Genomic DNA, 14,602 nt, shown 5'->3' on the forward strand with positions numbered 1-14,602 from the left:
CAGAAATCCATAATCTACATCGTTTCGTATGGAACGAAACTGACCCCATCCGCCTAGGGTTAACTAATAATCTCCTTTTCAACGCTTATTGGCTATGATCCTCTTTTATGCCTGTTTATTGTTTCAATATGCATTGCTTTTAAGACAAAGGAACTCATAATGAGCTTCAGTTGTGAATCTGTATGTGTCAGATCCTAAGCGTAATGTATGTGGCCTTCAAGGTACAACTGCGTCTCAGGTTTCTTTTCGCCACTCTGGGGTGGGGACCTCTTTGGAGGATTAAGGATATAGGAACATCCCTCTTTGTTGGGTTCATTAACACAGGCGACATACTTTTCAATGTGCTCTTGTAAGAAGGCAAGAGGTGCGGATCCTTGGTTTAAAACCTGTCAAAGAATTGAAGAGAGGAATCGTAAGATATGTACTTTAGACAATGTCAGGAGCATGTGACACCCCAAGAACCAATGAAATGGGCTTTCTCTTCTTTGGTTAAGGTTTAGTCCTACTAAATTAGTTGAAAACCGTTTAAGTTTCTACAACCTAAACAGGGACGTCTCAGTGCATCTTAAACGACGACGGGGCCGCTACGACCAGGTCGCACGGCTTTAATGTACGCTCACGTGATCGCACGGTATGATCACTTCCAGCATGATCAAGCCTCGAGAAGGAGTCGAAAGCTCGCATCGAGTTCGTTTTATTATCGTAAAGAGACGTTATTCAACTAACTTATTATCTGAGTCATTTCATAGGTAGGTTTAGTATGATCGTCCGGTGAACGTAGTCCTGAATAGGACGGTTGTTGACGTTCACACTCAACCTACTAAGTATCTCTTTGTCAGGCTCACATTCGTGAGATACATTTCATGACCAAACTCCGAATGCTTCCATTCCAATACCTGGTAATGAAAATCTTTGAGGCTGAACTTTTTTCCCAGTGCAGAAGTCGAAAAATTTCTAGCTTGTAAAATTCCCAGCCTTCCTACCATGTAAGCCGTAGCCTGTCCAGGGAACATCTGATAACGAGTTACCTGGTACAAAAGAGAAGTGTATTACATTAAACAACTGGCATAATCGTTTATATTTTAGGCGCATGCAAGGAGTGCTCTGCAGATCTCATCATACCACTTTTTTATAGCATCAAAATAATGTGGTTCTCATCATCTTCTTCACTAACATCTTCCACCGTCGCTACTATCCGTGTCATCGCCGTCATCATTGTCTGAATTAATCTCATTTTATTATCCCCAACACTTGATCAATTGAACATACTGAGCCCTTATCATCATCAACATCACCACCATCATCATCACCATGATAAATCAGTAACCATCGCCATCATCATTACCATCATCCTCATCACCACCTCCACCACCACCACCATCCTCATCACCATCTCCACCACCACCACCACCACCATCATCATCCTCATCACCATCTCCACCACCACCACCATCATCCTCATCACCATCTCCTCCACCACCACCACCACCATCATCATCACCACCTCCACCACCACCACCCCCCCCTACCACCACCACCACCACCATCATCCTCATCACCATCTCCACCACCACCACCACTATGATCACCACCACCACCTCCACCACCACCACCACCATCATCATCATCATCACCACCTCCACCATCACCACCACCATCATCCTCACCACCACCCCCACCACCACCACCATCAACATCCTCATCACCACCTCCACCTCCACCACCACCATCATCATCATATCGTCATCGTCGTCGTCGCCGTCGTCGTTATCACAATTTTGGCTGAGTAGACTGATATATGTATACCTCTTTCTGTGTGAAGTCAGAATCATCCCACGCATATTCTGCGAACATTTTGAAAGCTTCAGATCTCTTCATTCCTTTGTAGTGAAGCCCTGTGTCCACAATCATCCGCAACGCCCGCCAAATCTAAGGAAAAGAAACATAATACTTGAACATTGAATGACTAACGATAAATCCGAATAGTGGACAACAACAACGCCGATTAAACAATGGGCGTAGAGAAAGTGGTTCGGGAATTTTATTTCACTTGCCTGCCACTTCAACATGCCGTATTTTTTCATTGGTTCGTTATCATACACATCTGTATCATCAGATATCAGTGGGTTTTCGGCGTAAAGAGCCCAGCCTTCCTGAAATGCTGTGTAGTATGTTTTGGAGTCCAGCCAAGCGACCACACCACCGCATGTATCCTTAAAATGTTCTATTGTTCCTTGATTCTAAATAAAAAAGAAAAACGTAGCTTATTATAATTATAAATGTCAGAAAGGAACCCAGTAAAAGATCAGGAACTTGCTTATCCCAACATGTGCAGTGGACTAATGATATTTGTAATAGTGATGATGATAATGATAATAATCAAGGTGATAATAATTTGCAATTATCGAATGAAGTTGAGTATCATATAAAGAATTATCCAGATCAAGCCTGGATAGATAACACCCTCAAGGATCTGCATTATTCTTCATATCATATGAAGGCCGATTAATATTCATTTAAAGCATTTTAAACTACTGCACTATATAACATTTCCCGTCTTCATAATATGTGCTACTTCCTTAGCCTGCATGGCAGGCGCCGGCTAGTTTTTTTGGTTAGTTTTTATAGGGCGCGCGCGCTCTTCCTCAAAGTTTCTTCCCTCGCCCTAAAAAAACACCGGCGCTTGCTACGCAGGCTGTCTCTTTAATTCAGTCCTCGGCAGTTTCAAGATATGAAGGGGTGTTTATTGGCAGCAGATATATCCTGCTATTCTTTAAATAATAGCATTTGTCATTTTTCGAGTGGTATTTTTGTGTATTCTTGCTATGATCTTAGGCACTGGCTATTTCTTCTTCGTACGAAATCTAGTCTGCTACACAGCCGTTTTTAGTGTCGTCACGCAACGTTCCTTGTGGGAAGGAGCGTTGCGTGACGACACTCAAAACGGCTGTGTAGCAGACTGTACGAAATCTTGCGCCTTTTTCTTCAGCTCTGCCAAAACAGCTCAGCTACCGCGCCTTCTACTGCCTCTTTTCCTGTCGATATCAGCACAATTGACGTCAATTGTATCGGTAAACATCTTCCAAATTTTGTCAACGCTAGCTGGTTACGAAGAATTAACCAGGCGGATTTAAACCAACCAAAAGCGCTGAAATATTTTGAACGAATAATTTTTTTGTTTTCACTTATTCACCTGAATATGGTGCCCAGGCCGAGCTTCATGTGCGTTTATACTCCATTCTGAAGACCTGGGGCCGAATCTGTCCAAGAAGAATGGGATGTTATAATACGCGGGCTTGGAACACAGGGAATCACTTTCCTGGTAACTCTGTATACCGCTGGAAGGGTTCAGGCTGGGCCTTAACTCGACTGGACAGTTAGGTGTCGAGTGTTTTTCTCCAGCAAAGTAAAACATGTCAACTATTTTGGGATAGAGCATACTCATCACCTGAAAATTATAGAGACAAATTAAAGTCAACTTGCCTTAAGGGGATTCTGTTAATGGTGCGCTATTTCGTTTGTTAGCTGACAAAATAGCCGATTAAATCAGCTAATTTAGGAATTTCTAAGGACAACCTCGAGCTCTCTCAAGCCATTTCCGGCTCCTAATTTTCTTTGATGGCATTACGTTTTCAAATCAAAGTGTTTCTCCACAGCAAAATTCCTTGCAATTCACCACCGAATCGAAGAGGTATATAACAAAATGTTTTCAAACCAAACCTAGGGTTTTCTATGTTCTCAACCCACTAAAAGACAGTCTAAGCTTTTTACCATTCTAGACTCTTTAAACCATTCTTGCAGAGCCTTCCATCGCATGGGACAATATTTCTTGGCTCCCTCAATAGTGCTGCACCGCGCATGCGCCTGAGCATCCGACTCATTGTCAGGAAACGGGTCTTTGTTGAAGTAATTGTCCGGTGAGTCCAGCTTGCTCCGAAATTCTCTGATGGCTTCAGTTTCATTTTCTTTCCCGGTGACGCTCTTAGCTGCTTTCACGGCCTACAGATAAACAACGTGAAATGACAGCTTTTACGGGGCTAGAACCACAAACACTGTTATTATCTTAAGACCAATTGATTCGGAATTGATTTTATTAATAATTGGTCTAGACTGGCTAAATAGCTTGTTCTCTATAATAAAATGCTGATGTCCTAGGTTTTTGTTGTGTTGGTTTGTTTGATTGCTTTTTTTTTTAACCACTTGCCACTGGATAACTTAAGTGTAGCTCATTAACTCTTTGGTCTCTTAGGCTACGCTCACTGACTCTGCCGGATAGCTTTTGCGCCGGCACGATAATCATACTGGATAGGGTATCTGTTCACCCATAAGAACGGTGATTTCGGCGCGATTTCTGTAGCGGAGCGAAGTTGCGCCGCGCCTTCGCCGTGCCGATCTCGAAGGTGGAACGTTACATATCAGATAGGTTCCTTGTCACACTTTGGTGTAGTGGGAACAGGCATTCGGACCGTAGCGTGAGGGCCACTAGTTCATCAGTGTTTACTGTCATGTGTTACCCTCATTAAATAAAGTTGCTACCTACCTAGCTAACCAGTGGCGGATCCAGACCTCCAGATAAGGGGGAGAGGGGGGGCGGTCATCCAGCCCCTGAGATTAGCGGGGGGCCTGGCCTCCAAAAAAGTTTTTTCGGCTCTTCGGGCCTCATTTTGGCCTAAAAATAAAAGGGGGCGGGCCCCTCCCCTGGATCCGCCGCTGCTAGCGGAAGTGAATAAGTAGGGTTGAGAACTGGAGTCCACTAAGACGGAAACAAATATTCAGAAGAAAGAACTTGAATTTCGTGCACCCCAAACCCTCTCGGCCAATAAAAATGATAGGGGGTAAGAAACTATCGAGAAAGGACAAACGAAAACTTGTAGGCTGACGTCTGAGCTTGCTGTTCACATGATAACGTGTAATGTAAAGATCGTCTGTTTTCCTTTCATTTCATTTCATGCACAGTAATTATGTAGTGTCTTATGTCGTTTTGTGTGTTTCATTAGCTGGTTGCCGTGGTGAAATCCTGGGAAGCATACATGAGCTTCTCAGGACTAAACTTGTAACTTGTTTCCTGACAAACCAGACATCATCCTTAGTACATATCAAAAAACAAAGACCTCGGTAGATCTAAGATAAAAACAGACTTCCCTTGTTTCAATGGGTCATCAGTTGTATTCCGTAGGCGACTGGGATCGATTCTGCTAACAGATTCGAGACTTTTGGCGGGACAGTTTATTTTATTTTTCACACTATCATCTGATCACACAGTAACCAATAACAGCGCAAACTGTTTCCACACGGTATTACAATACTCGTCAAAAATCGTTGAAACAGAAACCGTTTTTCTTGAATTTTGCGAAAATGTCTTATATTTACTCCTCTCAAATTTGTGCTCACTCAAATGTGCCCCTCTCCTTCCCCATGCAATGTTGAGCTACGTGTATTTTGGAGCACTGAGACGACCACCCAAATCGACATTGGGGAAGGGGAAAATCACACAAGTGTTTCAAGATTTATGACGAGTATTGTAGCCCTTAGAGTGAGTTACAGCAAGATCGATCTACTTTGCACTAACCAGTGGGTATAGCTCGTACAGCTGCTCGAAACCCAGCCTATGAACGTCGTCAGGGGTCATCTGATTGGTTGTAAAATATGGGAGGATCTCGGAGTAGGCCATTTTACCGTCCAGTGTTTCACCAGTCGGTAGCTTTTTGTTGGTAGGCCAAGACTTATTTTCTTCGCCATCAACCCAGACATGATCCAATGGCATAGTGGCTAATCCGCTGGACACGTTACTTGGTACGCAATGGCGGTAATGGTCATGCTCGAGATAACTGCAAAATTAGAATATTGTATGTTCAAAACCTCAAGGTCAATATGTTACGTTAAGCAACAAAAAATGGACAAGTAGATCGATCCACTTGGAAAAGCTGATGTATTTCTAAAATAAATCGACTTAAGTTACGAGTTCCATAAATCCGCACCACCTCTCGTTCTGACTGAGCAACAGAGTTCATAGAATCCCCAAAGTTAACTTTTTAGCCCGCAGTATCACTGTTTTGCGCATGAGCGCGCATCAAGGAGGCTGTAAGATAAAGTGCCTTTTCAGTTCAGTTCCTTAGAAAAAGAAAAAGCATAATCGACAACCTGTCGTAGGTTCATAATAATCACCAGAAAAAGCTAGCAACAAAGAAAAGATCTCCCTTCACGAGGGCAGCAACTCCGAGTATTCATGACAATAATTTTAACACTAACAGACCGAAGTTACACGAATGATTAATTGCGAATGTCCATTATCAGCTTCTACATGAAACCGGGAAAAGTTCCAGATGTATCGGGACGTGACCTCTTTTACATATAAAAGTGAATATCCCGGGGACTCTTTTTTACTGACAGCTGTACTGAGTCTCTGAGAATCTGGACTGGTTCCAGACGGAAAAAATAAATAAAAATAAATAAATAAAACAAATTTACGCCCTGTTCGAAACAAAGGAAAAGGCTAGCTTGCATAAGAAAAGCACAAATCGCAAGCTAAAATGTTTTCCTGTGGTTCGGAAAAAGAAAAGGTAATTTGGGGAGCGGATTTTACGCAGCTGGTAGCTGATATGAGTAATTTTGGGATTCTGGAAAAACTGGAAAAAATCTTGTCCTAGATTATAAATTAGCTCAAACCTTTTGCAAGATTTTCATACCCTGTTCTAGAATTGGGAGGCCGGGATACGGGCGGAATAACCCAGTACAGCCCTATATATAATGGGAGTGTCCTTCAGTTATTGATACCCTGTTCTAAAATTGAGAGGAGGGGGAGGGGGGGTATACCCTGTCGAGCGGCATAACCCATTGTAGCCCTATATATAATAGGAGTGTCTCTCAGATTTTTGTACCCTGTTATATATAATGAGAGTATCCCTCAGCAGGAGTTATACCTCAGTAGTTCTTTCATTGGTTCCCCCATGTATTTCACAACATACTCATCGAAAGTTTCCTTAATAGATTTGCCACCATGTTCATTTTTCCACGTGGTATTCATGTCTTCTGTGATACTGGAAAAGTAAGCATCGTTCAGGACACTTGTGATATACCGCTCCTGCAAGACACCTGTATTAAAAAGAAGGTATCCGTATTACGGTATTGGCGATTTTTATGCATAACGCTGACTTCAGTTATTCTGTCACGCGTTACCAAACAAACAAACAACGCTTTCTTTCCATCAGATCGTCAGTGAGAGTCTTCACCATTTGCGAGAGTTTGTATCCTTAATTGTTACTTGATCTCTGCTGACCACCTCGCTGCAGTCATCGGTGACCTTTTTACAGGGGCCACCTTTTGGTCCCGGCCGTCGCCCGACTTCCGACATTGTTCCGATCCCAAATTAGCTGTAGTTGTTTGCCGTTGTGGAGGGAGGTTTGATTGAATCAACTCTATTTCATGACGACATTTGTATGGTTGGTATCAAGTGCATAATATTCCTAGCGGAAAAACAAAATTGATGAATTTAAGACTTACCTGTCGCGTTCTTTAGAGCAATGTTGAGATAAAAGCTTTTCATGATGGACAGTGACGCGAAGCAAGCCTCTTGGCTGTACACCATCCCGTGCGTCACGCCCATTCGTAAATTCTCCGCGTACCTCAGAATCCCCTGCTTGTGAGCTTTCAACTTTTCCTCTATCACGGTCACGTCTTGCAAATTCTCAGGCTTAAACAAATTCAATAGAGCATTTAAATGTTTGCCAACGTTGAATATCTGTGAAGGAAATGTTGGCTTTGTCATCCAATGTCCGCTATAATAGTTCATATCCATCGGTTGACCGAATACCGTCTTGAGATAGTGCTTGAGTTGTGCTAACGCCTTCCTCTCCCGGGGTTTCAGCTTATCAGAGTCCACTTTCGTTTCGTTAACCTCTTTAAATAGTTTCCTTGCTGCGTCCGTGACTCTTTTAATGTATTCTGGCGTAGGGTTGTAGGCTTTATACCCCTTCTTGATCTCATCTCGAGTCGCATCAGGGTCATTCGGCAACTGAAAAGGAAAGTTTTCGTAATAGCTCTTCTTCGCGCGGAGAAGAATGTCGTCCAGCCCGATCCGTTTGGCCTCCTCAGAGTATTCACAAAAAGCTGAAGAAGTCTGCCCTCCAGGGCTCCCAGGACGTTTCTCCTCTTTTCCATCGCAATCTTTCTTTTTACCTGACAAGGCTATAAGCACAATTCCCACCACTAACACGATAAGAGCAATCACAGCGAGTATGATCAACAAAATCCTAGGCTTGGAAAACTTGTTGCTTTGGAACTTTAAACTCTCTTCGGCCATCATTTGGTTAGTTTCCCCATGTTTATTCGTCATCTCTGACAACCTGAATCTTACACAAAATTTGAATGAGGTTTTGAAAAGTTTTGGTTTTGGTACAGTGAATGGAAATACGTGTTACTTCAGACCAATGCCCAAAGCGTGACAAAAGCGATTGCAATAAATATAATCTTAACTACATATAATATTTGGATAACTCCATTGTTTATTTTAATTGTACAGTGACGTTTACCAAGTAAATGCAAAGATTTGCATTTGCATTGTTTGTTATTTTGTCTGTGTCCTAGGTTGAAATTGAGTAAAGTGGCCGAACTTTCAAACTATATCACCTTAATTCCAAGGAAGCTCTCGAAAGAGGAATAGCTGCTTAAAATTTCAAAGTTTCGGACCTTGCGTGTCATGGGACGTGAGCGGTTAAGCCAAGAGCTGTTTGGCTGATATTGGCTGCACTGCACTTACATCGAAATCACTAAAAGCCTTAGTTCAACCTACCGTGCAGACCGTTCAGTTATTACCCCCAGTTACTTAGTTTACTCGAAGAAACTGATTACAGTTAAAGGAAACGAGAACTCCTGAATCATATCAGAACTTAGGCTTTAGTAAGAATGCTAAAGGACCTAAAGCCTGCGTTCCGTGCAAAGAAGAGAACGTGAAAAGAGCTGATCAAAACAGCTACGTCAAGGCGGCTATGATGCATTTTGGAAATTTTTATGTTAAAGGAGCAGTTTACAAACAATACATTCCAAACCTACACCAACAATCTTTGACATCTCATGATCAGTATTGTGAAGATCTTTAAGATGATCTTCACTGGAGTCTTGTAAGTTCGTGTTTGTTTCCTTGTCTGGGTCAAGGTTAGTATATAGGTAATAGCATGATTTGTGGTGATCTTTGGCCTAAATACCACGAGTGTTATTTCGAAATTGTTATACGTAATTTCACGAGTCGTTAGGCGAGTCAAATTTAGAGACAATTTTGAAATATCACTGGTGGTATTTATGCCAAATATCACGTACAAATCATGCTTTCATTTGTTTATACCACTACCCGCAAAAGGTTTGTAATTTTCACAAGTAGGTATTTCGAATTAAGCTGAAATGCCACTGCTCTAAGCCAATTAAATTGCAGAAATTTCTCATATAGTAGTATAAACGCTGTTATACTACTACATGAGAAATTGCTGCAATTTGATTGGCTTAGAGCAGTGGTATTTCAGCTTAATTTGAAATACCTACATGTGAAAATTACAACCTTTTGTGGGTAGTAGTATAAACAAATAATAGCATGATTTGTACGTGATATTTGGCATAAATACCACTCGTTATATTTCAAAATTGTCTCAAATTTCACTCGCCTAACGGCTCGTGAAATTACGTCTAACAATTTTGAAATATGACTCGCGGTATTTATGCCAAATATCACTACTAATCATGCTATTACCTTTACAAACTAGTACTACAGTGGAAACCCGCCTTAGACCACCCCTTTTATACGACCACCTCGTTATCTTGACCACAATCTTTCGACTTAAACATAAGAAACACTGGTCATTTTGTTATTTTGAAGATCATCTCGACCATCTCGTTATATACGACCAGGATTTTATGGGCCAACAGTGATCGCATTAACGACCATTGACGGGGTTGCTCTGTGGTAATATGGAAAGAGTCAGTTCCTGATCTCATCATCTCCCAGTCGAACTTAGGGATTAATGGACTTAGTGACTGGCAAATCATAACAACTGGGGCACGTTACATCGATTCTTTAGCGTGGTCCAAGTCCTGTCCCATATATTTTACTATTTAAATAACTGGAGCAAAGAATATCATTCGTTTGACCGCGGGTTGGTTATACTTGAGGTTTCACCACATTATGGAAGAAAAAGAAAAAAACGAAAACATTAAATCCCAGGAAGAGGGCTGGGGGGAGGGCTAGACCAGTATTTTGGTATAGGCGAGCCGCTGAGCGTTTGAAACCCTGACCCTGTTATGTTGGGACAAAAAAATCACGTGGATGATGATGATGATGATGATACCTATATTAAAGTGTCAAACTGTAATAGCGGTATATAACCACTAAGTGGGGACACTAAAATAAATTTTAAAAAATAAATCAATTAATAAATTAATTAAAAATTAAGAAAAACTATGTACAGTATAAGCAAGTGAGAAATTCGAGAGAACTATATACAATATGTACAAATGTATCCATTACTTATAAAAAAAAAAAAAAAAAAAAAGAAATAAAAGATTAAGAAGTGCAAAGAGAGCAGTTAGAGCAGTTATTGTCATCTAATAGCATGCTAAGATCCACTTTTCTGATGTTATATTTGAAGGAGGACAACGTGGAAGCTTTTTTCACATTACTAGGAACAGAACTCCAAACCCTTGGGCCCATATACCTGAGCGAGTGCTTTCCAAAGGAGACTGTGTTGAATCTGGGTATAGTGAAGTCATGATTGCGCAGTTCATACTTAACTGCAGGCTGTTCAAAGAGAGTGCTAATGTATGCTGGGCACATGTTGTTTTTAACTTTATACATGAGAATAGCTATGTCCTGTAGTCGCCGGTTGTGTAGAGTAGATATCCCAGCCATAGATAGTAATTGACCATAGGACGAATGTTTATCACAATATATAGCCCTAAGTGCTCTTTCCTGGATACGCTCTAGTCGTCTAGAATCACTAGCACGGCAAAAATGCCATATAAGGTGACATTAGGTTAAATACGGGAGAACAGCTGCCTTATATAACTGTAACTTAGTTTGTGTGGGTATAAGGTTCCTGAGCCTCATGAGAACGCCTACCCGCTGGGCGCTCTTCTTAGAGATACTACTTATATGTTCATCAAAACGAAGATTGTTATCAATACAGACACCTAATAGCTTGAGACATTCAGTGGATCTGACTTCATGATTGTCAATCATAATACTGTCCTTAGACTTCCTTTCGCAACCAAGTGCCATTGTCTGGTACTTGTCCAAATTTCCCTTTAGTAAATTAGCTCTGTACCATGAAGATGCTGACTCAGCGCAAACAGCAAGATCATCATGCACATCAGAGAGGGTGCTGCGAACGACATAAAACTGGTGGTCATCTGCATACATATTCATGTTCGCATCAACAGTATAAGTCAAATCGTTTTGGAAGATGTTCCAGATGAGAGGTCCAAATGCAGAACCCTGTGGGCATCCCCTGGTCACCCTCTGCCACTCGCTCACTACAGATCCTAGCTTGACCCTGTTATAACGGTCTGTGAAGTAGGAGCCCATCAATCGCAGACTTCTTTCCTCAACACCATAAGCTTTAAGTTTTGCAAGTGTAAGTGGATGGTAAAGGGAATCGAAGGCTTTGCTCATGTCCGTGGAGAGAACACCCACAACGTTATGCTCATCCAGAGCGAATTTCCAATTCTCAGTCAAAGATAAGAGAGCTGTCTCACAGCTATTGTTTTTCCTGTAAGCTGGTAGTTTGTCGCACAGTTTGTTATTAAAACCATAACTGAGTTGCTTGCTGAGTAATTGTTCAAAGAGTTTGTTTACAGTAACTTGTACAGTTATGGGTCTGTAGTTTCCCATTTTATGGGGATCTTCCTTCTTAAAAACGGGTGTCCATTCACCCCTTTTCCATCCCAAGGGCCACTCTCCGAGGGTTATGCATGAATTAAATAGTGACGTCAATGGATTTGTTAGCTCAGTAGCTCCAAGCTTGAGCGCCATGGGAGGGATGCCGTCCCAGCCTGTACTCTTCCTTACATTGACGTTTTGCAGCGCCTTTTCAACTTCAAAACTCTGAAGATTCTGAAACTGGAAGCCTTGATATCCTGTCATCTTCTGCGTAATATTCTGGACACTAGGGTGGGTGGCGAGAACTTTGTCATCAACCGCACTGGTGTCTCCAATCCCATCAGCCACAGTAGCAAAATATTCACACAAGTGATTAGAAACCGCACATTGGTCTCTACAGATGGTCCCATTGATACTTAGGCTGAGCTCATTTGTGTTGACCTTGTGCTTATCATTCAGAAAGGGCATAAATGTCTTATAGAACTCACTCGGCTTGCACTTAAGCTTAGTGGCTTGCTCTTTCCAATATGTCCTTATTGCCTTTCTCCGGAGTCGGGTGGCCTCGTTTCTGGTTATCCGCCTAGCTTCCCAGTTCTCACTGGTTTGTTCCTTGAGATACTTTTTTGCTGCCCTCCTCTTAGCTCTTATGGCACCTTTCCATTCTTTAGTCATGTATGGAACATCCTGAGCCCTAACCCGCATCTTCTTCGTAGGCATATGTGTATTGACAATACTGGACAGAAGCATTTCCATAAAATTTGCCTTGTCGTCACATGAATTGAAAATTTCACTAACATGCCATGGAGCATACATTAGATCTTCTTTGTATTTCTCCACATCAAAATCCTTTAGAGATTTAAATGTTACAATCTTGCCTTTCTGGTGTTTTACCGTCTCATTCAGGAATCCATAAATAAGTCCGTGGTCACTGAGCGCAGGATCATGTAAGCTCTTAGTGATAAGAGAGCCTCTCATTTGTATTCGAGTGGGTTCAGTTATCATACATTCGAGGCCCTGTTCCACCTCAAGATCAAGAAGAAGCTTTCCTTCAGGGCTGCTGGGTTCCATCCTGTTCAGGTTTAGGTCGTCTGTTATTATAACCGTCGGATATTGAAGGCTAGCCCAGTTGGCAATATGACTTAATTCCTCCTCAAGTAGAAGTCTGTATTTACCAGTAAGCTTCTTAGGCGGTCTGTAGATAACCAGTATAATGGCATTTCTCGATTTGAGGCCAATCTCCAAGGCCAAAGGCTCAATAGTTTTATAACACCTGTCAAAGGTGACTCTCTTGGAGAGTATCTTAGATGAGACAAACAAGAGAACACCACCTCCACCCTTTTTTCGGTCATTTCGGTGCAAGTAGTACCCTGGTATTAGGAACTGGGAATCTGGGTATGAACGATCAATTTTAGTCTCACTGACAGCCATAATTTGCACCTTATTATTGATAATAATATCTTTCAGCTCATCAAATTTGTTCTGAATGCTGTTTATATTTAGGTGACATAATAACATGCCCTTGGCATTTTTCTGCCTTGCCGCATTTAGTAGGTCGGGACCAGTAAATGTGTTAGGTGTAGTTCCATTTTCTCCCTGATCAGTCAGTGTGATGTTATTTGTGTCAAGATCAGTATCCGAAAAACAGGCCTCGTTGAGCATCTCAGCATCCGAAAACCTGTAGAATGGCAGAGCCGCCCATGTGCATCTATTGCATAGCCAGTTGTTCACCATTGATTTCAGGTACACACACTTTAAGTGAAAACATCCCATACAACTGGCACAGGAAATGTTCTTTTGGTTCCACCTAATTGTTTTCTGACAATGATCGCACTTTTCCGCTGTTGGTTTCGACCTGGATAATTGATTATTGGTGCTTGCCGCCTTTTCCTGGCAAGGCCCGGGATTTTTTTCCACATCACCGCTTAACAAGAGCGCTTGAGTAGCCATAGAATTACTGTAATAAGCAATGCGTGTTTTGGAATATCGTAGCTTACGCCATTTTGTGAATAGACCAGGATTTGTGAATAGACCAGGATAGTCAAACTATTGTACGCTTCTGTTGTTAGGATAAACTATAATGGTAAATGTTGAATCTGTTAAAAAAAATATGATAAAGAGCATACATCTAGTGACTTAATCCTCACCTGTGCCTTTATTAAAAAATCTATTCAATAATAAGAATTTTCGGCATCTTCTAACAAGACTGGAACTTAAAACTATGAACTGTAGATAATTAGTTTGAACACTTCTCACAGTGACCTACTAGCTACACACTGATGATAATAGTTATAACTAATATAAATTCATATGGCGCAAATACTTTGTAAAATATTTAAGCTACTAGCTACACACTAGCTGATAATAATAATATAATTATGACAAATTTATAGTGTATAGCACAAATACTATAAAAAATATTCAAAGGCGCTTGATATTCATGGAAGGGAGTTGTGTATAATTGATATAAATGAGTCCGGCTGCAAGTAAACAAGTCAGTTCGCTAAATCGCCAAGTGGCACCTTTGTACAGTGGCGGACTACCTGGTCCGCCCTTTTAAATCGTAAATTTCCCCCCTTTCTATATTTATTTTTTCCAAAATTTCTCACATTTTAAATAAAAAACGTTATGTCATCGAATTTTTTTTTAAATTTTGGATAATAACGTAATTAAAAAAGATGATAACTGCTAAGATTATACATTGAATAAAAGGCATTTGACTGTATAACCCCATGAACGATAGGT

At 41.2% G+C, this 14,602-nt stretch overlaps 2 protein-coding genes across 2 annotated transcripts; both read right to left on the minus strand.

Annotated features, from left to right (window-relative positions):
* Positions 1-194: 194 nt before the first annotated feature.
* LOC140936907 (uncharacterized) lies at positions 195-8,449 on the minus strand. The gene is made up of 9 exons (XM_073386410.1): positions 7,501-8,449; positions 6,921-7,092; positions 5,570-5,828; positions 3,772-3,999; positions 3,194-3,448; positions 2,055-2,240; positions 1,807-1,929; positions 897-1,028; positions 195-386 (listed from the first exon to the last, which is right to left on the minus strand). The coding sequence occupies exons 1-9, from the start codon at positions 8,330-8,332 to the stop codon at positions 195-197; spliced, it is 2,379 nt and encodes a 792-aa protein (XP_073242511.1). The 5' UTR covers positions 8,333-8,449.
* A 2,562-nt stretch (positions 8,450-11,011) lies between these two features.
* LOC140938151 (uncharacterized) lies at positions 11,012-13,591 on the minus strand. Its single transcript, XM_073387674.1, has one exon. The coding sequence runs from the start codon at positions 13,589-13,591 to the stop codon at positions 11,012-11,014; it is 2,580 nt and encodes an 859-aa protein (XP_073243775.1).
* Positions 13,592-14,602: the final 1,011 nt, after the last annotated feature.

Source organism: Porites lutea, chromosome 5 (assembly GCF_958299795.1).
Source record: "Porites lutea chromosome 5, jaPorLute2.1, whole genome shotgun sequence".
NCBI classification, from domain to species: Eukaryota; Metazoa; Cnidaria; class Anthozoa; order Scleractinia; family Poritidae; genus Porites; species Porites lutea.

Excerpts from the sequence above, each read along its gene's own strand:
- LOC140936907 (XM_073386410.1), bottom strand. The coding sequence starts at position 8,332 with ATGACGAATAAACATGGGGAAACTAACCAAATGATGGCCGAAGAGAGT. Across the intron at positions 5,829-6,920 it reads CCAATGAAAGAACTACTGAG|TTATCTCGAGCATGACCATT; the intron begins GTATAACTCCTG and ends CTAATTTTGCAG. Across the intron at positions 4,000-5,569 it reads TGTACGAGCTATACCCACTG|GCCGTGAAAGCAGCTAAGAG; the intron begins GTTAGTGCAAAG and ends GTTTATCTGTAG.
- LOC140938151 (XM_073387674.1), bottom strand. The coding sequence starts at position 13,591 with ATGGTGAACAACTGGCTATGCAATAGATGCACATGGGCGGCTCTGCCA.